The following is a 25,564-nucleotide window of genomic DNA, read 5'->3' as shown; positions in this document are numbered from 1 at the left end:
TGAAAACTTTATTTTATTTATTTATTTTTGAGATGGAGTTCTCTTTTGTCACCCAGGCTAGAGTGAAATGGTGCAATTTCGGCTTACTGCAACCTCCACCTCCTGGGTTCAAGCGATTCTCCTGCCTCAGCCTCCCGAGTACCTGGGATTACAGGCGCCTGCCACCACATCTGGCTAATTTTTGTATTTTCTTTTTCTTTTTTTTTTTTTTGAGATAGAGTCTTGCTCTTGTTACCCAGGCTGGAGTGCAATGGTATGATCTCGGCTCACTGCAATCTCCGCCTCCTGGGTTCAAGAAATTCTTCTGCCCCAGTCTCCCAAGTAGCTGGGATTACAGGTGCCCACCACCATGCCTGGCTAATTTTTGTATTTTCAGTAGAGATGGGGTTTTGCCATGTTGGCCAGGCTGGTTTCGAACTCCTGACCTCGTGATCCACCTGCCTCGGCCTCCCAAAGTGCTGGGATTACAGGCATGAGCCACTGCATCTGGCCCTAATTTTTATATTTTTAGTAGAGATAGGGCTTTACCATGTTGGCTAGGCTGGTAGTGAACTCCTGACCTCAGGTGATCCACCCGCCTCTGCCTCCCAAACTGCTGGGATTACAGGCATAAGCCACCGCACCTAGACGATGAAAACTTTAAAGCACTAGTGAGATATCACTTCATATGTGCTAGGATGGCTATTATCAAAAAGACAAGAGATAACAAGTGCTGGTGAAGACAGAGAGAAAAGGGAACCTTTGTACACTGTTGGTGGGAATGTAAATTAGTACAGCCATTATGGAAAACCGCATGGAGGTTTCTCAAAAAATTTAAAATAGAACTACTATATGACCCAACAATCCCACTACTAGGTACATATCCAAAGGAAATGAAATCAGTATCTGTAGAGATGTCTGTACTCCCATGTTCACTGCAGCATTATTCACAGTAGCCAAGATCTGGTAACAACCTAAGTGTCAACAGATAAATCAATAAAGAAAATGTGACGTGTGTGTACACATATACAACAGAATACTATTCAGCTATAAGAAAGAAAGGAATCTTGCCACTTGGTGTTTTGTTTTTTGTTTTTTTGTTTTTCCTGAGACAGAGTCTCTCTCTGTCACCCAGGCTGGAGTGCAGTGGTGTGATCCCAGCTCACTGCAACCTCCACTTCCCAGTTTCAAGCAATTCTCTGTCTCAGCCTCCGAAGTAGCTGGGATTACAGGCACATGCCACCATGCCTGGCTAATTTTTGTATTTTTTAGTAGAGATGGGGTTTTGCCATGTTGGCCAGGCTGGTCTTGAACGTCTAACCTCAGGTGATCCGCCCACCTCAACCTCCGAAAGTGCTGGAATTGCAGGCGTGAGCCACTGTGCCAGGCCAAAATCCTGCCACTTGGGACAACACAAATGAACCTGGGTGAACATCTTGCTAAGTGAAATAGGCCAGAAGAGAAAGACAAATACAGTATCCTATTATCTCACTTATATGCAGAATCTAAAAAGTTTAATTCACAAAAGCAGAGAGTAGAATGGTGGCTGCAAAGTACAGAAGAAAATGGGGAGAAATTGGTAAAAGAATTTTTTAAAACAAGCACTAATGAAGATCTGAAAAGGAAACTTTATAGAAAGGCATCTCATATCTTTGAAAGACTCAAGATGACAAATCTCCCATATCAATCTATAATTTTAAGATAATCACCATAAAAACACTAATAGAATACTTTTGGAAACTAGATAAGCTTATCCTGAAATTAAAGTGCAAAATATATATATATATAATTAGACAGGCAAGTTGTGAAAAAGAGTAATAGAAAAGCAGGGAGAAGGTAGCCCTTCCAGATATTAAGAGATTATTATATGGTCACATTTTAAAAGTGTACATTTTCAACAACAAAGAAGAAAAATAAAAAGTATACACTTTTGAATATACTTGTAATTTTCCATAATAAAAGTAAAAAACAAAAACAACCAGTGTAGTTTCAATCCATATTCAAAGAAATCAATGGTACAAAAATAGAATGGAAAGTCCAGAGACACAAATACATATGAGAATATGATTTTTAAAATCCTATTTCAGTTAATGGGAAAAATAAAGACTATTCAATAAATAGTATTAGAATGACTGGTCCTGGAACCAATTTGGAAAACAAACAAAAACAAACATTGGCTTTAAATCTTTCACCAAAATACATTTTTTAAATATGAGAAAATTTCTAAGAACAAGATAAAATTCAGAAGCCATAAAAGATTGGTTTTAAAAAGTCAGATTTTCTACAAGGTAAAAATAATTATCATAGGACAAACTGGGAAAAAAAATTGCAAGTCTTATAACAAAAGGCCAGTTTACCAATATATAAAGAGTTCCCACAAATCAATGCAGAAAAGGCCAACAATTTAAAATGGGCAAAAACAGGCCGGGCACAGTGGCTCATGCCTGTAATCCCAACACTTTGGGAGGCCAAGGCAGGTGGATTGCTTGAGGCCAGGAGTTTGAGACCAGCCTAGCCAACATGGCAAAACATGTGTGTGGTGGCGCATACCTGTAAATCCCAGCTATTCGGGAGGCTGAGGGACAAGAATCACTTGATCCCGGGAGGCAGAGGTTGCAGTGAGCTGAGATCATGCCACTGCACTCCAGCCTGGGTGACAGAGTGAGAATCTGTCTCAAAATAAATAAATAAATAAAATTTAAAAAATAAAATGGGCAAAAACAAAAAAATGAACAGGCATTCCACGTAAAAGGAACAAGTATGTATGAAAAGGTGCTCAACCATATTCACAATAAAAGATGTAAATTAAACCACATAGAAACTTTTTAGGAAAATCTAACAGACCGGCAAAGACAAAAAACTTAGCAATATATTATGTTTGGTCATAGTATTCAGAAATAGACATTCTTAAATATTGTAGGTAGGATTATAAACTGGTGCAACCCTATATTGAGGGCAATATAACATCTTTAGAATTCTAGGCGTATATAGGCTTTAACCCAGGAAAGCTAGAAATTTATCCTCTAGCTATCTAGTCATCTTTTGGTATATACATGAGATTGGCTCCAGGACCTCCTGAGGATACTAAAATCTGTGGATGCTCAAGACCCTTATATAAAATGGTAGCGTATTTGCACACAAACTATGCACACTCTCCTGTATACTTTAAATCATCTCTAGATTACTCATAATACTTAATACAATCTAAGTGCTACGTAAATAGCTGTTACACTGTATTGTTTAGGGAATAATGACAGGAAAAAAGTCTATACATGTTCAGTACAGCTGCAATTTTTTCTCCCATGTACTTTTGATCTGCAGTTGCTTGAATCAAGGATGCAGAACACACAGATATGGAGGGCTAACTTACTGTAAAAGTGCAAAATAATGCATGTATAACGTTATTCAATACAGCATTATTCGTAACAGTAAATGACTGCAAACAACACATGCCCATCAATAAGAAACCAGTTAAATGAATTATAGTACATCCATACAATGGAATTCTCTGTAGCTACTTTTATTTATTTTTTAATCTTTTTTATTTTTATTTTTTGAGACAGCATCTTGCTCTGTTGCCCAGGCTGGACTGTATTTTCAGTAGAGATGGGGGTTTCGCCATGTTGCCTATGGCTGGTCTCGAACTCCTGAGCTCAAGTGATCCACCTGCCTTGGCCTCCCAAAGTGCTGAGATTACGGGCGTGAGCCAACGCACCTGGCCTGTAGCTACTTTTAAAAAGACAAATGAAGAAAGACTGAAGCTATATATATACTGATAATGAGTCAAGATCTAAAAGAACAGTGTGTATAAATAGTGTATATAATATGTGCGTAGCATTGTTTTTAAAGGGAGAGGGGATTGTTTTTATTTGCATTTATTTACATCTCTGGAAGATATAAAAGGAACTAATAACATTTGTTGCCTTCAGGGAGGGAAAATGCATAGTTAAGGGTTGAGAGGTAGACTATTGTTTTAAAAGAAATGTTTCATTTTGGAATAATTTTACATTTATAGCAAAGTTGCAATGATAGTGCAGAGTTCCCGTATAGCCGTCACTCGGTTTCTCTTAATGTTAACATCTTACATGGCACACATCTGTGAAACTATGTACGAGTGTCAAAACTAAGAGATTAGGTTAGCACTGATACACACCATTAACTAAACTCTAGGCTTTATTCAGATTTCAATAGTTTCTCCACTAATGCCAAATTTCTGTTCCAGGATCCAATTAAGAATACCAAATTGCAGTCAGTTATCTTGAATTCTTAGTCTCTCCTGGTCTGCGAAAGTTTCTTAGTCTTTCCTTGTTTTTCATGACCTTGATAGTTTTAAAGAAGTACTTTATAGAAGGTTCCCCAATTTGCGTTTGTTTGATGTTTCCCTCATGTTTAGACTGGGGTTATGTGTTTAAAAAAGAGTATCACAGAGGTGAAGTACCCTTCTCATCATATCATATCAGGGATATAAGATAGTCACATGGCTTCTCCATTACTGGCAATGTTAATGTTGATCACTTGGTTAAGGTATGTCTGCCAGGTCTCTGCACTATACAGTTACTACTTTTCTCTTTCTGGTACTCTTTTATTTGTAAGGTATTCATTAAGTCCAGCTCACATTCAATGGGGAGGGGAAGATTAAATTCCACCTCCTGGAGGGAGGAGTATCTACCTATATTATTTGGATTTTTTTTTTTTTTTTTTGAGGCAGGGTCTAGCTCTGTGCAGTAGTACAATCAAGGCTTACTGCAGCCTCGACTTCCTGGGCTCAAGTGATCCTCTCGCCTCAGCCTCCCGAGTAGCTGGGACTACAGGCACGCACCACCATGCCCGCCTAATTTTTGTATTTTTTTGTAGGGACAGGGTTTTGCCATGTTGCCCAGGCTGGTCTCAAATTCCTGGGCTCAAGTGATCCACCCGCCTTGACCTCTCAAAGTGCTGGGACTACAGATGTGAGCCACTGCACCTGGCCTTTAAATGCAATTTTAGCAGCACAATAGTAACTCACATATATTGAAGAGAAGCATCTTAGAATGTATTTTCAAGGGAGAAACAGGGTAAAAGGCTAACCATCTTCATAAGGCTTTGGTTCACATTGAACACTTATAGCTGCCGGGCACGGTGGCTCACGCTTGTAATCCCAGCACTTTGGGAGGCCGAGGCGGGCGGATCACGAGGTCAGGAGATCGAGACCACAATGAAATCCCGTCTCTACTTTTTTTTTTTTTTTTTTGAGACGGAGTCTCGCTCTGTCGCCCAGGCTGGAGTGCAGTGGCGCAATCTTGGCTCACTGCAAGCTCCGCCTCCCAGGTTCACGCCATTCTCCCGCCTCAGCCTCTCCGAGTAGCTGGGACTACAGGCGCCCGCCACCATGCCCGGCTAATTTTTTTGTATTTTTAGTAGAGATGGGGTTTCACCATGGTCTCGATCTCCTGACCTCGTGATCCACCCGCCTCGGCCTCCCAAAGTGCTGAGATTACAAGCGTGAGCCACCGCACCCGGCCGAAACCCTGTCTCTACTAAAAAAATAAAAAAAAAAATTAGCTGGGCATGGTGGCGGGCGCCTGTAGTCCCAGCTACTCGGAGAGGCTGAGGCGGGAGAATGGCGTGAACCCGGGAAACGGAGCTTGCAGTGAGCCGAGATTGCGCCACTGCACTCCAGCCTGGGCAACAGAGCGAGACTCCGTCTCAAAACAAAAAAAACAAACAAAAAAAACCACTTATAGCTAAATAAGGTGTGACAACCAGAGAATTACTTCCAGCAGCCTGTTCTGGGTTCCTAATCCACCTACCTCTAAATGCAGAACCTTAACTAGTCAGCTTGCACCAATGCTGGAAAAAGTGAAAAAGAGGTCTGAAGAAATCCTAAACTAAACTTCCAGTTCTCCTAAAGTCTGTGGTCTCGCAGCAACAGTTATGAGCTGAGCTGGACAGAGGCTCACTCTAGCACCACAGTAAGAAGTCGTCCAATGAGGAAAATGAGAGCTCTAGTTAGGACTTATAGCTCGTGACTGGCACCAATTTAGACATCAGGCACTCTTAGCCCACTTGTGCCAGGATGTGGAAGGCCCAGCTGCTGCCCCAGCTCCTGAGAAAGAGCCAAGGGAAAAAATGAGCAGACTGTAAGGGTGGGGGAAGGGGTAGCAGCCAGACTAACAGGCCAAACAAACCAAGTTGGGTTCTACACCCAATTCCTTAATGGCAACACTTACATGAACTGAAACACCTATTTCTGGGTTACGAACCACAAAAGGGCATTGCAACATTTGGGAAGGTAGAAAAGGGTACTTTCTTGGAACCGCCTGGCTACAGTACAGAAAACTCTGCTGAAACAACCCATCCAAAAACTAATTTCAATAATGGGCACAGAAGGAGTTAACAATTGTACAGATGACGCCGCAGGAGACTAACAACTGTTAATAGCAAAGGATATCAATGAACTGAATCATTTTTCTTCAGCAATACCATCAAAACCCTCCGTGGATGCCAGGCTAGGGTCTATGTTTGGAACGAAGGCTCTAAAACAAGAAGTGCCAAATAGGGCCCATTCAGTACCTTCTATTTTTTCATTTTTTAAAAAAATTGAGGTAAAGGCCGGGCGTGGTGGCTCACGCCTATAATCCCAGCACTCTGGGAGGCCGAGGTGGGTGGATCATGAGGTCAGGAGATCGAGACCAGTCTGGCCAATATGGTGAAACCCCATCTCTACCAAAAATACAAAAATTAGCTGGGCGTAGTGGCGTGCGCCTGTAGTCCCAGCTACTCAGAAGACTGAGGCAGAAGAATTGCTTGAACCTGGGAGGCAGAGGTTGCAGTGAGCTGAAATTGCGCCTGGGCAACAGAGTGAGACTCCGTCTCAAAGAAAAAAAAAAAAGAAAAATGCTTCTTCAGCATTCTGTGTACATTAATATGAAAATGGCTGCTTTATAATTACAAATAAATAGCCATTTGCATGTGATTCCTTGAATCCCAGTATGTGGGTGAACTCTCCTGGCAAAGCCCTTTAGTCTTCATATAGCTTTCACAAAATTCTTGAATTAATGCAGCACAAACATAAAAGTGAGTATAAGGCTGGGCACGGTGGTTCATGCCGGTAATCCTAGCACTTTGGGAGGCCGAGGTGGGCGGATCACCTCAGGTCAGGAATTTGAGACCAGCCTGGCCAACGTGGCGAAACCCTGTCTCTACTAACACAAAAACTAGCTGGGTGTGGTAGTGCATGCCTGTAATCCTAGCTACTCCGAAGGCTGAGGCAGGAGAATCACCTGAACCTGGGAGGCAGAGTTTGCAATGAGCTGAGATCATGCCATTGCACTCCAGCCTGGGCTAAGAGTGAAACTCAATCTAAAAAAAAAAAAAAAAAAGAGTACAAAAGTAGAAAAAATTAGAGAAAAATGAGGCTGGGTGCGGTGGTTCACACCTGTAATCCCAGCACTTTGGGAGGCCAAGGTGGGCGGATCATGAGGTCAGGAGATCGAGACCATCCTGGCTAACACAGTGAAACCCTGTCTCTACTAAAAAAAATACAAAAAAATTAGCTGGGCGTGGTGACGGGTGCCTGTAGTCCCAGCTACTTGGGAGGCTGAGGCAGGAGAATGGCGTGATCCCAGGAGGCAGAGCTTGCAGTGAGTGGAGACAGAGCCACTGCACTCTCGCCTGGGCGACTGAGCGAGACTCTGTCTCAAAAAAAAAGAGAAAAGAAAGAAAAAATTAGAGAAAAATGAGATAATAAAGCTATTACAAGACAGTAAAAAAGAGTAAGGAAGATGGTGGCCAGGCACAGTGGCTCACACCTGTAATCCCTGCACTTTGGGAGGCCGAGGCAGGTGGATTACTTGAGGTTTGGAGTTTGAGACCAGCCTGGCCAACATGATGAAACCCTGTGTCTACTAAAAAAAAAAATAGAAAAATTAGCTGGCCGTGATGGCATGGGCCTGTAATCCTAGCTGTTTCGGAGGCTGAGGCAGGAGAGTCATTTGAACCCAGGAGGCGAAGGCTGCAGTGAGCCAAGATCGTGCCACTGCACTCCGGCCTGGGCAACAGAACAAGACTTCATCTTCAAAAAAAAAAAAGCCGTATGTTTGTTTACATGTTTTCATTCAACATTTACTGAATATTATAAATAGGGTACCATGTTAGGGCTTAAGATAGAAATGTGGGCAGGGAGTTTTGGGGAAGTCCATAGTCTGCTGGAGCAGAAAGACAAACATTCATTCATTCATTCATTCATTTTTGAGACAGAGTCTTGCTCTGTCACCCAGGCTGGAGTGCAGTGGTGCCATCTTTGGCTCAATGCAACCTCTCCCTCCAGGGTTCAAGTGATTGTCCTACCTCAGCCTCCCAAGTGGCTGCAACTACAGGCACACCACCATGCTGGGCTGATTTTTAAAGATTTTTGTAGAGACAAGGTCTCACTATACTGTACAGGCTGGTTTCGAATTCTTGGGCCCAAGCAATCCTCCCACCTCAGCCTCCCAAAGTGCTGGGATTACAGGCATGAACCACCATGCCTAGCCCAGAAAGACATTTAAAACAATCACAGTGGGCTGAGGCTAGAGGATCGCTAGAGGTCAGGAGCTGGAGACCACCTTGGGCAACAAAACAAGGCCCTGTTCGCTACAAAAAAAATTAGCCAGGTGTGGTGACATGGGCCTGTAATCTCAGCTACTCTGGAGGCTGAGGCCGGAGGATCACTTGAGCCCAGAAGTTCTTCGAGGTCGCACTGCACTTCAGCTGGGGCAACAGAGTAGACGCTGCTTCTAAAATAAATAAATAAAACAATCACAGTGTAACAAGTTCTGTGTTACCACAGTGATATAAACAGAGATTGGGTTAGCATGAGAAAGAAGTAAAATTCCTAGGTTTATGGACCATGGGCCATTAACTTTAAGTGATTAATTCTTTTAATGGTGCAAAGTATCCAAAATTAAAAATAACCAGGCTTGGCATGGTGGCTCACACCTGTAATCTCAGCACTTTGGGAGGCCAAGGCAGGCAGATCACCTGAGGTCGGAAGTTTTGAGACCTGCCTGACCAACATGGAGAAACCCCATCTCTACTAAAAATACAAAATTAGCCATGCGTGGTGACGCATGCCTGTGATCCCAACTACTTGGGAGGCTGAGGCAAGAGAATCACTTGAACCCGGGGGGCGGGGGTTACGGTCAGCAGAGATCGCACCATTGCACTCCAGCCTGGGCAACGAGAGCAAAACTCCATCTCAAAACAACAACAGCAACAACAACAACAACACCACCACCACACCCAGAATACCTGGAAATACTATTAATTATGCACTTGGACTCCTGGGATGAAGAAAGCTAACAGAGAGTTAATTTTCCTAAGGGTATTTTCGCTGGTATCAAGGAAAAAATCAGTGTAAGTTCATTTCCCTTTATAGGAGGGTCTAAGATTTTCCAACATGTTCAAGATTTGCTCTCTAAAAATGGACCTACTAGCACCTCCTAACTACCCACACTTTCCTTAGCAAGGCACCAGTTTGTGTTGGGGCACTGAGAAGTCAAAGGAGTATTTATGTGATCATTGACACAGAATGCACAAACAGATCTCTGTCTGATGGAGTTGAAGCCTCTTGAGAATCTGGACTAGCAGCCAAAGGGAAGTGAGGGGAAGCGGGTAGGGTGGGAGGATGAGAAGGAGCAGGAGAGAGAAAAATCCCATTCAGGACTAAGTTCCAATCCAGCTCTCAAAATGCCCTTTCTGCTGATAATGCCTCACATATTTCACTAAACTGTATTTTACTGTTCTTTAATACTTTGACTTAAGAAATAGTGGTATTCTTAGGGAATCACAAATATGGAAAAACACAATACAATAAAGACTGAAATGAAGGAAAATCCAAATAACTAAAAGGAAAAAAATTATATCCATCACCTGCAAATTCAACGTGTTCAAAAATCACATTCTCTGAAAATCAGCTCTTGTCCTAATTTTGGACAAAGTATTTCTTTTCCTCATCCTCTGGTTCAAAACCTTGGGGTCTTCTTAGAGTCCTCTATCTCCTTCAAGCCCTATAATAACTAGTCAGAACTCAAATTCCACAGATTCTTCCTTCAACATTTCTCATTGCATTAACTCAAGTAGTTTTTATTGTGTACCTACTGATGCCAATTCAAGGAGATTCTGGTGGTACAACTGGGAGGGTAGGATGTGGAGATGTATACAGCAACAGCTACTAAACTAGTCCACTAAATACATGAGTGGTTGAGAAGTGCATACTACAAAGATTCTGACATATGAGATGCTGTCTGGCTGGGTTAATCAGGAAACACTTGGGGAGGGGTAGGGAACTGAAGCTGGGCCTTGACTCTCAGGTCTAACTTCGATTACACAGAGCTAGTGAAGGGAACTGGGAAGGAAAGCACTCAGGGAACTACGAATAAAGGTGGCTGCCTGGAATTAAATGTCCAGGGAGCAGTGAGAAAAAAAGGCCGGGGCCAGGTAGTGGCAGGCTTTGAAGGCTTGCCCAAGAGGCCTTTAACCCTTAGGCTGCCAGGTTATTTCCCTCCCATCGCCTGCAGCTTCTTTACAGCTGACACTTTCACCAGGAACCCAGGTACAAAACAAAGGTGGCAGCAGCTGCTTTTGTGATCAAAGGGTGCTCCTTCTGCATTTAAATTTGCAGGCTGCTACTCTGAGTGACTGAACAGGAAGCTAGCTGGTCCCTTTAGCGCTAACAAAGCTTGATTTAGGCTGAAGGATTAGAAAGCACATCTTATTCTATAAACGCTTCAACACTGTTATCCTTCAACAACCCTAACTAGGGCTGTGATCTAAGATTGACAATATTAACTTAATCCTTGTCAAATTCGTTTTCATTTTATGGCTCCCGGGCTCAAGGATCTACAATAACTCTTAGTACAGATAATAATAGGTCATTCAAATTCCTCTGCCTGGAATCCAAAGTTATACATAATCCAACCCTACCAAACCTCTTCAACTTTTATCTGTTACTATTCCTCTGTACCAACTTTCTTTTCTTTTTTTTTTTTTTTGAGACAGAGTCTCGCTCTGTCTCCCAGGCTGGAGTGCAGTGGCGCAATCTCGGCTCACTGCAAGCTCCGCCTCCCGGGTTCACGCCATTCTCCTGCCTCAGCCTCTCCGAGTAGCTGGGACTACAGGCGCCCACCACCACGCCCGGCTAATTTTTTGTGTTTTTAGTAGAGACAGGGTTTCACCGTAGTCTCGATCTCCTGACCTCGTGATCTGCCCGCCTCGGCCTCCCAAAGTGCTGGGATTACAAGCGTGAGCCACCGCACCCGGCCCCAACTTTCTTTTCTTTCTGTTTTTTTGAAACAGAGTCTCGCTCTGTTGCCCAGGCTGGAGTGCAGGGGCGTGATCTCCGCTCACTGCAGCCTCTGCCTCCCAGGCTCAAGCGATTCTCCAGCCTCAGCCTCCTGAGTAGCTGGGATTACAGGCATGCACCACCAATGCCTAGCTAACTTTTGTACTTTCAGTAGAGCGGGGTTTCACCACATTGGCCAGGCTGGTCTCAAACTCCTGGGCTCAAGCAATCCGCCTACCTTGTTCTCTCAAAGTGTTGGCATTACAGGCATGAGCCACTGTGCCCACCACCAACTTTCTTTTCTTAGGAGGGCTAAATTACAACAGGGCTAGTGTTACAGTCTTAAATCAGTTGAGTTGAATTCAAATTAAGCAACGGTTTAGACCATTTTTTTCAGAAAGAAACAAAAATATAAATTTTGCAAAACGTTTATAAGAATTTAGCAGTCCCAGTGGCTCATGCCTGTAATCCCAGCACTTCGGGAGGCTGAGATGGGAGGATGGCTTCAGTCCTAGAGTTAGAGATCAACCTAGGCAACATGGTGAAACCTCGTCACTACAATACAAAAATTAGCCGAGCGCAGTGGTACACGCCCTGTTGTCCCAGCTACTTCGGGAGGCTGAGGCAGGAGGATTGCTTGAGCATAGGTCGAGGCCACAGTGAGCCATGATTTCACCACTGCACTCCAGCCTGGCAGACAAAGCAGGACCTTGTCTCAAAAAAAAAAAAAAAAAAAAAAAAAAAAAAAAAAAAAAGAGAAAAATTTGCAGTCCTTATTCAAGGTTAAGTCCTTATTCAAGATAAGACATTCAAGATGTCTTTTCAAAATATGTTCTGAATCCAAAAAATCCAAAATTATTGTTTTCATATTGTATAAATGTGAAAGACTCGTCACAAATGGCACTGATATAGTAATATTCTATATCTTGGTAGGGGTTTGGATTGTACAGGTGTATGCATTAGTCAAAATCAGTGAACGTACACTTAAAGATTTATATATTTCGTTTTACACCAAAATAAACCGTCAACAAACTCTAGTCAATGACATGCATGCCAAAGTATTTAAAGGAAAGTGTACAGGTATCTGCAATTTAAATGGATGGATAGCTATACGATAAAGCAAGTAATATTAAAATGTTAATGGTAGGATAGATCCTAAGTGATGTGTTCCTTATAAAATTCTTTATACTTGGCTGGATATTCGAAAATTTTCATAATAAAACATGAGGGAAAATGACATTGTTAAGACGCTGTAACACACTACATTTCATAAAATTGTAAGATGTTAAGTTTGGTGGCAGTGCCAGGTATTTGCTCCTTGATGCTTCCAAACGACGCTGCACACACCTCTTACAGAATGGTTGCCTCTCCCAGCATACTATAAGTTCCTGGTGGGCACAGATCTAACCTAATTTGTATTTATATTCCTATTGCTTTGCATCATGTTTGGGGAATAATATGTGTTCAACAATAGTGGCATGATTCAATTAAAGTGGAATACTGCTAACGAACAAAGTATTGTATTTCTAGCAGATTCACTATTCTTTTCTTACACATTCTAAAGGTTAATACGCTCAATTTGCAAGAGAAATGTGTCCTTACTTCTCTCCAAGCATGCGAAATTTCCAAAATTTTTTTTAAAAAACTACTCATTAGATAATTTTTATATTGTTACTTAAACCCAAGATCTGAAGGCCTCCTAACATTCAATAACTTTTTAGTAGATTTTTTTTTTTCCTAGAAGAGCAAAGTCTCATAACTCCACAGAAGCCTGGAAATCGTTTTATTCTAATTTTAGATAAGCTGTCTGAACTAAGAGATCTCTGAAATGGTCAAAAGCAGGAAAGTGGGGGTCTGGGAAGAAGATAAAAACAAACGCCACATAAAACGTCATGGAGCAAATTAATCAAGAACTTTACAAGAAACGGAGAGAAAGTCTTAAGGAGGACACCCAGAACATCTCCAGCTCCTCCTGGCCCGTCTCCTCGCCTCCTCTTAATTCCAGCCAGTCAGAGCGCGGGGCCATCCGTCACTCCCAGGATGCCACGCGACGGGAGCAGACGCTGAGAGGATGCACCTCCACACGTCAACCTCCCACAAACAGCGTGGCTTCGTGGCGTGAGCACCCGGTTCGGACCTGAACGCCTGGGTCCGAGTCCCAGCTCCCCCTCCTGCCTGGTCTGCAGCTCTGCGCAAGTCCTCTTGCCCTCGCTGAGCCTCAGTTTCCTTATCTGTAAAATGTAATGATTCCCTATAATTGGCTATAGGGAGATGAGAAGTGTAAATGGTTTTAAGGAAGACACAGGCAACTCTCCAACTTGTTATGGCTCTAAAGCTCGCGGTGCTCATTAAGCAGCCTTGAGACCAATCTCTCAAAGTCACCCCGCTCCTCCCTTCCCGCCCGGCGCCTGTACTGAGGCCGCTCTCTCCTGTTGGCCCCCATTTGGAAGGCGCGCGGCGCCGTCTGCCATACCTGCAGCCACCTGGTCAGCGGGGCCCTCTTGTTGACCCATGACGAAGTCGTGCACGAGACCCCATAGGGCGCCCATAGGCGCCGCCGCCTCCACAGCCGCGGCGGTGGCCATGACGCGAACTAGAGACCATGGGAGGGGATATGGGCGGTGGCACGAGACGGCCTTTCCGCGCATGCGCCTCCCGAGCCAATCGCCGGGAGATGGACAAGGGGGCGGGGCGCCCCGGGTCACGTGCCTGCCGGCTTCTGGCTAGGCAGTTCCAGGGAGGGGCGGGGCCTGGAATGGGGCGGTGGCACCCAGAGGGAAGGCGGCTGTTGGGCATGCAGCCGGAGGCCGTTGAGGGCGAATAATTCCCAGCCCGGCTCCCCGGCAGACGGGCGGCGGGGCGGGCACCTGGCTGGGTGGGGAGAGGGGCGGTACGCACCACGGGGTAAGCCAATGAGAAAATCAGGCCCGGCCCGAGGGGGCGGTGCTGTCGGTCACATGCGCACCTGGGGCGGGTGGCGGCGGCAGCGCGGGCACCGAGAGCCGGCGGAAAGGAGAGGGGCCGGCCTGGGGCGGGGTTAGGCAGTTGAGTGACAGCCTCCAGGGGGCCGGCCCCTGCCTGGTGCCCCGAGCGAGCCGGGAGTAGCTGCCGCGGTGCCCGCCCCCTCTCTCCGCCGCTCCAGCGGAGCTGGTCTCCGGCCGGGCACCGTCGCGGGCCCCCCTGGCCCGGCCACCTGGGACCGTGCTGGGGAGTCTGCCACCTCCCTCTCTCCCCTGGCCCGCAAAGTTTTGGCGGAGCCAGCGCCAGGGCTGAGCGCGCCCCCGGGGGTGATCGGGGAGCGCCCGATGCCGGGCGGCCGGAGCCGTTGACCCGGGACGCCGCCGTCCGCGGAGCAGCCGACCACCCCGCCGCCTCCGGTGCATGGGGACTGGCTGAGGAGCCAGCATGGGCAACTGCGTGGGGAGACAGCGCCGGGAGAGGCCGGCAGCCCCGGGACACCCCCGCAAGCGAGCAGGTAACGATGGGGAAGGGAGCAGGGCCTTGGGCACCCCGCCAGTTGTCCCCCTCCTCGCCCGAGTCCTGGGCTTACCGATGGACTCCCCACTGGTGCTGGCGCTTGGGTTTCCCCGATGGGCTGCTCCGCAGCCAGACGGGGCCGCTCCCCAGCGCCAGGCGGCCGGGGGAGCTGAGTTGGGGCAACTGCGAGCACTGAGCCGGCTGCGCGACCAACTCTCTCCAACTGGGAAGCTCCTGGTGGGGGTGGGGGCAGGAAATGTTTGCAGACCGCAGCGGGGCCGACGGATCGGGAGGAGGCCCGGGGGCGAGGGCGCCGCTGGCCTGGCAGCTCCGGCTGGGGTCGGACACCGGCCCGTCGGGGCACGGCGCGGGCAGCCAGGCGTCCCTAGAACTCGGAGCGAGCGAGGCGAGAACAGTCGCTCCTTCCAAAGACTGTGTCATTATCGGTCTGCAGATAGTGTCTGCCGGAATCCGACTTGCAAAGCAGCGCAGGACTCTGGGAAAGAAATCTTTATTTTTCCCGCAGGGGTTTTTAGAGCCTCTCGGCCGTCTGGGAGTCTATAAAAGATGGGGTGCGGGGTGAGAGTCACCCTCGGGATTGTTGGGATCCTTCCCAGCTTTGGGAGTGAGATCGCTCGCTGGTGATCCTCGAGGCCCGCGCAACGCTTTCTCACTTTCATGGTACACCCCGCCTGCCCTGGCATTTCGCCCCGGGAAGAGGTCTGTCGGTCATTTTTCTGGGTCTTACACTCACTTCCTTCTTTGAGGGTGTTGCAAGGACCTGCTGGGAATAATGTCGTAGACTTGAGAGCTCAAAGGGACATTCAAAACTTATCTGGATTCCAGATGGACCTATCTCCTCTCTATGTCAAAGCCCAGATCCCGAGAGGTTGAGCACCTTGTCCAAAGTCACACAGCTAGTTAGGAGCTCAGCTGGGGCTAGAACTCAGCCTCCTCTCCCACCCCATTGCCACATATCCCCTTATGTAAGTGGAGCCACAGGCAGAGTTGTTAATGAAGTGGAAACTCTAGTTGGAGTTTCCTGTCTCCCTTGACACGGAAGGTGTGTTGCTTGGGTTGCGGAAACTGGGAAGGAAGATGGGGGAACTAGGGGAAGCAGGGAAGGATGTCTGCGTATGGAGAGGATGACTTGTGGAGGCAGAAATGTGTTTTTATGGAAAGGATGCAGTAAAACTTATTGAAATTCTCTTGTCTGAAGGTAACTGGCCATTCTTCTGACTGAGGAGAGATGACTCTCAAAACCAAGGGCTGGCTTGCTTTCATTCATTCATTTGTTCAACAAATATGTGTTCAGTCCCCATAATTGATTTTGCAGCATTTTTTGCTGTTGACAACTCTCTCCTACGAGACATTCTCCCTCTTCCTTTCTTGGCATCAGACTGTCTTGGTTTTCCTTTCTGAACACCCCTTTCCACCATCACCTTCTAGGTTGGGGGCGCACTGGTGCTTAAGTTTGACATTCTGTTTTTTCTCTTATTACACTCTCTCCCAGAGAAATCTTGTTCAATCCCACAACTCTTTGTCCATTGGGAAGACCCCTATGCTTAATCTTCAGCTCTTCTCTCTTGAACCCCAGAACCCCATCTCTAGATGCCCACTGGACACTGCGATATAGATATTCCCAGATTTAACACCTCCAAAAACAGGCCCTCCATCGCTCCCTGTCCACCAGCTTTCCTTCTTTACTCTTATGTTCTTCCAGCTGCCTAACTTTAGGCTGTGAAGAGCTCTCTCTCTCATGACTTTCTCTGCTTCCTTGTCGCCTGCCTCTCAGCCAGTCAGTCACTGGAGTCTGCTGGGTCTTCCTTCCGCGGGTCTTGCAAACCTGCCCCTTGCCACCCCACTTCGTACCCTTCTCACCTCAAGTCAACCCTTGTCTCAGGCTGAAGTGAGGTACCCCGCAAAGGCAACTTCATCTTCAGTCATCATCCAGTCCTACACACAGTTGTCCCCTCAGAAGACATTTGTTAAATTAACTTCTTCCAGATTTTATAGTTCTGTGTTCAGAATATTTCTGTACTTGGCCAGGTGTGGTGGCTCATGCCTGTAATCCCAGCACTTTGGGAGGCCAAGGCAGGTGGATCACCTGAGATCAGGAGTTCGAGACCATCCTGGCCAACATGGCAAAACTCTGTCTCTACTAAAAATACAAAACTTAGCCGGGCGTGGTGGCAGGCGCCTGTAATCGCAGCTACTCAGGAGGCTGAGGCAGGAAGAATTGCTTGAACTGGAAGCTTCGCAGAGGTTGTAGTGAGCTGAGATTGCGCCACTGCACTCCAGCCTGGGTGACAGAGCGAGACTCTGTCTCAAAAAAAAACCAAAACAACAACAACAACAAAACACCTTTCTGTGCTTTCTCACTCCTACAAGTACTTTAACTTTCAAGGCTGTTCAAGTGTGGGCCAGTCCTTTCTTTTAAGTCCTGATTTCTTTCCCTTCTCTGACATTAAGACCACCAGTGTTTGCTCGTGCCATTTCCTTCTTGTCGAGAGTCTTTCATCCCTTGGGTTCACTTCAAGTGCTGTATCTTGTTTGAAGCACCTTGCCTGACAAGTGTGCCATTTCCCCCTCCCTCCGCACCCCACCACACATACCCCGTGGAAGTGATTGCTCCTTCTGAGAACTCCTGCAGACACATTATCTATGCCACTTACTTAACAATTATGTACTCTGTATTATTAGTCGTGTCTTTGATGTTTACAGTCTTTTATCAGCAACTACATTGCAAGCCTCGAAGACCTGGGTTCTGTCTTATCCTTGTAGTATATGTCTCTCTCACTCATATAGCCACGTGCACACACACATTCAGCACTTAACACGATGAGTTGTACAGAGGTAGCACTCACTCAGTATTTGTTGATTTTAGAAAGCAAACTCAACTTCATCCTACCATCTGCATTTTTCATATATCTGCATTTTTTTAACCTGCTAGTTTATCATTGCTTTAGTTCTGTGGGTCCTACTATGAATAGCTTTATTCATAAAGTCCAAAGCCAAGGGGAACTCTGTAGGATGACAAATTTGGTACAAGGGAAGGAATCCGTCTTAACTCCACAGCGCACCTGGCATTCCTGTAACATCTGTGGCTTTTCCTTTGACAAGGACATAGTTCTATGTTGTAAGACTAACGCCTAAAACTCCCCCAGCACCACTGTAACTATTACCTTCCTTTGGCACTAATGTAGTGGGAAGAAAGCCTCAACAGGAGCTAGGACCTGAGTTCTAGTCCTGGGCCTATAACTCAGTGACCGTGGGCAAGTCATCTAACCTTTCTGGGTCACACTTTCAATATTTCAGAAAGGGGGAGGGTTATACATGATCATCAGAGCTGTTTTATCATCTTCACAAAGGCAGCTGTTTAAAGCTAGAAAGTTATTGAGGTGAAATCTTTATGGCTTGTAATGTCACCCTTTGTCCTTAGTTCTGCCTTCTTAGTCACTTGGTAGATAAAGCAGAGACACAATACTGTCTGGTCAGGGATTCTTGCATTAGGGAGAAGGGAGAGGTCCTCTCATCTCATCAAGTTTTGTGATTGTCACTCATATGTGCGTGTGTATGTGTATGTATATATATATATATATATATATATAATTATTATTATTTTTTTTTTTGGGAGAGAGGGTCTTGTTCTCTCGCCCAGGCTGGAGTATGGTGGTGCAGTTATAGCTCCCTGCAGCCTTTAACTCCTGAGCTCAAGTGATCCTCTCCCCTCAGTCTCCCCAGTAGCCAGGGCTACAGGTGTGCACCACCACGCCCAGCTAACTTTTTATTCTTTGTAGAGATGGAGTCTTGCTATGTTGCCCAGGCTGGTCTGAAACTCCTGGCCTCAAGTAATCTTCTTACCTTGGCTTCCCAAAGTGCTGGGATTACTGGCGTGAGCCGCCACACTCAGCCTTAAAAATTTTTTTTGGATTGTTACTCTTAATGCATCCCCCAGTAGGTTTGTGTTCTTCTCCTTCAGGTGCTGGGTGGTTCTTGTATGCTTTGGAGAATACTTGGGGATTTACTCCTTTGGTGGGGGCTCTTGCCACCCCATACATATACACTAAGTAGATAAATATCTCTGCCCATGAACTGGGTGAAGCAGCCTCTCCCCCAGCCACTCCAGGGAGAGGTAGAGGTGGTAGAACAGGCAAGTCTCTTGCCCAGCTCCACCCTTTGAGAATGTGGCAGGGCTGAAACCCAAATATCTGACTCTGTGATGTGCCAGGCGTATCCACTTACATTCTGGAATCTCAAGCTCAGGGTGGACAGACCCAGGGCCCTGTTTGGGGCTGGTTGGGCTTGGCACTGTGGTTGCAAGAGAGTCTGCTTCTTGTGTGGGCTGTGTGGCTATTCTTGAGGGAGTAATTGGGCAACTTCTCCATTTGCTCAGTAAATATGTACTGAGTGCCAAGCACCCTGCTGGCTGTGAACAGACGTGGTCCTTGGCCACATGGAGCTTACACTCTTACAGGGGGCAGACAGTAAACATATAGTCATGCAAATTACACATGATCATACATAGAATTATGTAGTATTATATATGCTGGTGACTCCTCCCACATTTACAATTTCAGCCCATTCTCTGCAACTTCAGCCTTGGATATTCTGCTGCCTGCTCACCACACCTGCTGTCTAAAAGGTTTCTCAGTTTAACATGTCCAAAACAGAATGAACCCCCATCCCATCCCTGTATCTCCCAAAGTCTTTCCCATCCCAGTTCATGATGATTTCATCCTTCCAGTTGCCAGGGCCCCTAAAATTCTTGTCATCTCTGACTTCTCCCTTTCTCTCACACTTCACATCCATTTAATCAATAAATCCTGTTGGCTTTGCCTTAAATATGTCCTGAATCTGACTCTGACCATCTCCACCACTTTCACCCTGGTCTGAGCTACCACTGGCCTGTGAACTGACCTTCCTGCTGCCTCCCTTGTCTCCCGACAGACTATTTCCATCCCAGCAGCCAGTGTGATACTCTAAACTGTAAGTCAGATTTCATTACTCCTTTGCTCAAGCCTTCCTGTGACACCGCATCTCATTCAAGAGTTCTTGTGTTGGTCTACGAGATATGATATGATTTTCACCTCCTTACCTTTCTTAAGCCATCTCATGCTCTCCATCGCCTTGTTCAACGCCCTGATATCTGAATAGGTCCCTCTCTCTCCTTGTCCCAGTCTCCTATTTAAGGAGTCAAACCCTCCCAGGCCATTTCATTTAAAATTATCCCTTTCCCTCTATCACCTGCTCTCAGCATTATGTACCTCCCTTTCCTGTTTTATTTTGCTCCATTGCTTATGTCATCCTCTGATATTGGCTGTCTCCCCTTGCTCCATATTGTCAGAGATTTTTATTTGTTCACTCTGTGATACCAAGAGCAGTGCCTGGTAAGTATTTGTTGGATAAAACTAGAGTTGGTGAAGTCTATAGAAAAGCATAAATGAACACATCTGATTGATCTCCTACCTTAGATGGGTGTTAAGGCAGGTATCTTAATGAAGGGACTTAAACTGCAACCTCAGAGTGGTGTTCTGTCTCTGGAACTGGCTTCTCTCTTGGGAACTGGCTTCTCTCTTGCCCCAGGCTTGGGTAAGTTCTCAGATACCTGGGATATATATGACTCTTGTGGTTTGGGTGCCTCTTGCTGGGAGATACCAGGGCTGAAGCCGGAGGGCAAAGTGAAGCTCACTATTGGGGTCCTAACCAGGCAGTAGCACCTTCTTGCCATTTTATGTGTGCACCTATGTCAGAGTGGACCTCCCTCTTCCAGGCACACGTGATGTTTGTAGTCCTTAACTCGCAGGGCAGGGATAGGGTGGCCTAATAGACTACAAGGGAGGAAGTTAGGTGATGTGAATTCCAGGCCTCTCTTTTCCTTCAACTTGCTGGAGAATTTTTAGAATCATGGAATTGTAGAGCTGAAAAGGAACCTAAAGATTTCTATAACCTCTTTTTTCTTGCCCAGCCATTAGAAAGAGAACAAAGGTATGTCTGTCCCCTGCCTAGTTCACAGAAACATGGTGCAACCTACATAAAAACTGCATGTGCTCCTTTAAGTTGTGAGTGTGCGGAGGTCAAGATATTATAGGGAAGTGGTTGAGGTCAAGTGTATTCAAAGGAGAGGAGGTCTAGTCTCTGCCACTTTCTTGAGTGGTAATCTTGGGCAGGTCATTTGTTTCTTCCTCAGTTGATCCTCCATTTTAAAAAGATAATATTTCCAGTTTCCTTCAGAGAGATGTTATGGAGATAAAATAAGCTAATGGTGGTTTAAAAATTACTTTCATGGCTACACAGTGTGCTCAGATATGAGGTCCCAACAGAGAGTTTCATCTGGCATTGGTGGAAAATGAAGCCTAGGGTCTCTACTCCTTCCTAGTTGTTTGTGTGACTTTGGACAAGCCTCTTGATCTCTTTGAGCCTCAGTTTCCCCATTTGTGCCATGGGGTGACTGCCACCCTGATCACCTTTCAGAGAGGTTGTAAGATTAAAGTGAGACCCTGGATGAAAAGAGATTTTGTTAGTGTAATTACACCACTAGTTAGTGGTGGGCAGAGGGAAATTGCTGGGGGAGAGCCCATTCCGGGAGTGCCCTGCCTCAAGGTTCCAAGTAGCAACACTGGCACTGCAGGAAGGCTCTTAAATCCTGTTCAAGGCTCTGAGTGAGAAGAGCCAGTCCTACCCGGTCAGTTACTGTGCTTATAATAGTGTGAGGCCATGGGACTTGTGAGACTCTAGGGCAGTGGGCCCCAAACTACGTGGTTCCCAGCTGTTGTGCTTTGGGGGTTCATGTTTCCACCTACAATCATTGCTGTGTCTTCTGCCTGGTAGACAGTAGTCACTTCTCTTTTTTTTCTTTCCTTTTTTTTTTCTAAGTGGTTACCTGGATATGATATAAAATTTACTTGTATGTAACAGCAAGTTTTTCAGTCTATAGTTTTGTAGCATGAGTACATTCTTTGTACTTATTGTTGTACAACCATCACCAGTACCCATCTCCAGAACTTTTTCATTTTCCCCAACTGAAACTCTTTACCCATTAAGCACTATCCATTTCTTCCTCCCCCCAGCCACTGGCAACTGATATTCTGCTTTCTGTTTTATGAGTTTGACTACTCTGGATACCTCATATGAGTGGAATCATGTAGTATTTCTCCTTTTGTGGCTGGCTTGTTTCATTTAGCATAATGTTGTCAAGGTTCCATGGTGTAGCATGTGTCAGAATGTCCTTCCTTTTTAAGGCTGAGTAATATTCCATTGTATGTATATACCACATTTTGCTTATTCATTCCTCCATTGATGGACCCCTGGGTTGCTTCCACCTTTTGGCTATTGTAAATAATACTGCTGTTGAACATGGGTGTGCAAACCAGGAGCAAAAGGTGAATGCTCTCTGAGTCTCTGCTTTCAGTTATTTTGTGTATATACCCAGAGATGGAATTTCTGGATCCAATGTTAATTCTATTTTTAATTTTTTGAATAACCCCCCCATAACACTTTCCTCAGCAGCTGCACCATTTTATATTCTCACCAACAGGGTGCAAGAGTTCCTGTTTCTCTACGTCTTCACCAACACTTGTTATTTTCTGCTTTTTGTTGATTTGGTTTGGATTGGTTTTATCATAGCCATCCTAATGGGTGTGAAGTGGTTTATCATGTAGGGATCATTTATGCTGGGCTCAGAGAGCAGTCCCTCCAAATCTCTGGGAAAACAGACATCTGAGTGTGTTAGAATTGTGCATAGAGGCTGGGCATGGTGGCCTACACCTATAATCCCAGCACTTTGGGAGACCAAGGCAGGAGGATTGCTTGAGGCCAGGAGTTCAAGACCAACCCAGGCCACATAGTGAGACCTCGTCTCTATTTAAAAAAAAAAAAAAATTGCCTGGGCACGGTGGCTCATGCCTGTAATCCCAGCACTTTGGGAGGCTGAGCTGGGCAGATCATGAGGTCAGGAGTTCGAGACCAGCCTGATCAACATGGTGAAACCCCGTCTCTACTAAAAATACAAAAAAAAATTAGCTGGGCATGGTGGCATGTGCCTGTAATCCCAGCTACTCAGGAGGCTGAGGCAGGAGAATTGCTTGAACCTGGGAGGCAGAGGTTGCAGTGAGCCAAGATTGCACCGCTGCACTCAAGCCTAACGACAGAACAAGACTCTGTCTCAAAAAAAAAAAAAAAAAAAAAAAAAAAAAAGAGGGACCTGGCAGGAAAGGGGCTGGAACACCTTCTGCAAGGTGTGGGGAGGGAGACTGAGGGGACAGGGATGACTCCTCGTTTGTACCTTTTTCCTCTGGGAGTCTTGGGACCAGGAGCAAAGGGTGAATGGTGCCTAGGCAGCCAGTCACTAATCAAGTAGCCTGAATCTTAGTTACCAGCCTGCGTACTTGAAGTTTTGTTGTTTTTAAAGGCTCATAGAGATGTAATTAGCAGCAGCTCACCTTTGCAGGGTGTTTGCCATGTACGAGGAGCATCACGTGCAGTATTTGGGTTAATCCTCACAACCACCCTGTGGGTGGATTCTGTTATCACTTTTTCACAGATGAAGAAGCTGAGCCTTAGAAAGGTAATGTCTGCTGCCTAAGGTCACACAGCTTGTAAACTGCAGAGCCAGGACTGGAACCCAGGTGTCTGATCTCAGAGCCCATGCTTTGGGCCAGTGTGTAGTTTGTCCTCGTGAGAATGGGAAGAAGAGAACACTTTTTTTGTTTTGTTTTGTTTTTTAGTGAGTTTATTATTGAGCACCTTCAGGCACCACTTCGCTGGATCCCTTCACAAACATCATCTCATTTGATTCTCCCTATTTTACCTATGGGAACATGCCTACCTATTTTACATATGGGAAAGCTGATGGCCAGGAAAGTGAGTGGATTGCCAGTGGTTATGATGCTAAGAGGCAGAGCTGGAACTCAGCCTGAGGATGTTGATTCATTCTAGTGCTCACAGCTCATTCCATTGTGCTGTGAGCCCTGACAAGCTCCCACCCCACCCCCATGGAAAGAAGCTGGTAGGTCAGCTGTGAAGTCTGCAAAACTCCAAGGACTATAGCCACTGCTTTCCTTTCCCATTGCTGTCCCTTCCTCCTTTAAGTTCCCCACCCCCAGACCACCACCTCCACACCTAGAAGCCATGTGAGTCCATCATCTTGGATCAAAGTGCTTGGCACATAGTAGGTGCTCAATAAATATGCGTTGAATGTTGTTTGAGGGCTCGGTGTGCTAGAGTCAATAGAATCTCAGCCAAGATTGTGTGCCTAAAGAGAAACACAAGTAGAATGCAAATATTGTTGTTTCCTGCTCCTTCTCCCAGAGCAAACCTCCGCTTTCCAACACCCAGATGCCAGGGACTTGAAGAAAAGATTGTCCTCACTCTGCAAACTTTGAATTATTCCCAAATTCCCAAAGGAAAAGAGGCACAGAGAGTCATGTTAGCAAAGTGCTTGCAGAATCAGGTGTCACTCTTTGTAATTAATAAGATTAACGATCTCTTGCTTTGCTCAGCATTTTGTGGGTTTCAAAATGCTTTCTCAAGTATTACATATCATTTGATCCCCACAGCCATCCTGTTAGATAGGCAAGGCAGGACTCATTTTTCCCATTTTATAGATGAGGACACTGAGACTTGGTGAGGATGTTAAGATACTCAAGGTTATTGACTGAATAAGTGGCAGAAGTCTTAGAGAGGGCAGCGGTTCCACCACTTTCTTTGCAGAGCCTCAGTTTCTGCATCCATAAAATGGGGTAAGCGTACATCATTTAGAGTAGTCAGGCATGAAATGTGATCATGTGTGTGTGCGATGTGATCAGCACAGTGCCCACACACAGCACAGCGGATGCTTAGATGGGGAACAATGCAGAGCTCATTGTTCCGCTGATGACTTATTACTGACCCTTGTTCCACCCCCACTTTTAGGAGGAGCATAGTAGAGCCTCCCTAGTCCTCCCTAGTCACCTTCTATTCTGGTCACCCTCTGGCTCATCCCTTGGAGTCAGAGTGCAATCACAAGGGCTGGCCATGAATTTCCTTTTTTTTCCCCCACCCTGAGACGGAGTCTTGCTCTGTTGCGCAGGCTGGAGTGCAATGGCACGATCTCGGCTCACTGCAACTTCCGCCTCCTGGATTCAAGCGATTCTCCTACCTCAGCCTCCTGAGTAGGCTTGTAGGTGCCTGGGATTATAGGTGCACACCATCACACTCAGCTAATTTTTTTGTATTTGTAGGAGAGACGGGATTTCACCATGTTGGCCATGCTGGTCTTGAACTCCTGACCTCGTGATCCGCCCACCTCGGCCTCCCAAAGTGTTGGGATTACAGGCATGAGCCACCATGCTTGTGCCTGGCCTTTTTTTTTTTTTTTTTCTTTATTTTAGACAGAGCTCACTCTATTGCCCAGGCTGGAGTGCAATGGCACAATCTCAGCTCACTGCAACCTCTGCCTCCTGGGTTCAAGTGACTGTTGTGCCTCAGCCTCCTGAGTAGCTGGGATTACAGGTGTGTGCCACCACACCCAGCTCATTTTTTTGTATTTTTAGTAGTGATGGGGTTTCACCATGTTGGCCAGGCTGATCTCAAACTCCTGGCCTTAAGTGGTCCACCCACCTCAGCCTCCCAAAGTGTTGGAATTACAGGCATGAGCCACCTTGCCCAGCCATGAATTTCCTTTGATTTGTAAAACCTGATGTCTGTCAAAGAGAACATCTATAAAATAGTTTTCCTTTGGTGACAGGTCATTATGACAAATGTTTTATTCATTTAGTAGCAATTTGCATTTTATTTTCCCAGCTCCTCCAACTCATTAGCTATGTA

At 45.8% G+C, this 25,564-nt stretch overlaps 2 protein-coding genes across 15 annotated transcripts in view; one reads left to right on the top strand and one right to left on the bottom strand.

Annotated features, from left to right (window-relative positions):
• The window catches only part of MMS19 (MMS19 homolog, cytosolic iron-sulfur assembly component), a 42,169-nt gene extending 28,019 nt beyond the window's left edge, over positions 1-14,150 (bottom strand). For 5 of the 13 annotated variants that reach the window (XM_063628798.1, XM_055253389.2, XM_063628812.1 and 2 more), the window contains exon 1: positions 13,755-13,909. In XM_063628798.1, the coding sequence (XP_063484868.1) occupies positions 13,755-13,866 (112 nt within the window). In that variant the 5' untranslated portion in view covers positions 13,867-13,909. Of the gene's footprint in view, positions 1-13,754 lie in introns of all 13 variants that reach the window. The other 8 variants (XM_055253359.2, XM_055253398.2, XM_055253426.2 and 5 more) reach the window with 6 other exon arrangements.
• Positions 14,151-14,197: 47 nt separating this feature from the next.
• UBTD1 (ubiquitin domain containing 1) overlaps positions 14,198-25,564 on the top strand; it is a 68,510-nt gene continuing 57,143 nt past the window's right edge. For both annotated transcript variants that reach the window (XM_055253604.2, XM_063629518.1), the window contains exon 1: positions 14,198-14,756. In XM_055253604.2, coding sequence (XP_055109579.1) covers positions 14,687-14,756 — 70 coding nt within the window. In that variant the 5' untranslated portion in view covers positions 14,198-14,686. The remainder of the gene's footprint in view (positions 14,757-25,564) is intronic.

This window comes from Symphalangus syndactylus, chromosome 2 (genome assembly GCF_028878055.3).
Source record: "Symphalangus syndactylus isolate Jambi chromosome 2, NHGRI_mSymSyn1-v2.1_pri, whole genome shotgun sequence".
In the NCBI taxonomy this organism is placed as follows: Eukaryota; Metazoa; Chordata; class Mammalia; order Primates; family Hylobatidae; genus Symphalangus; species Symphalangus syndactylus.
This window is presented reverse-complemented; position numbering and strand designations above follow the sequence as displayed.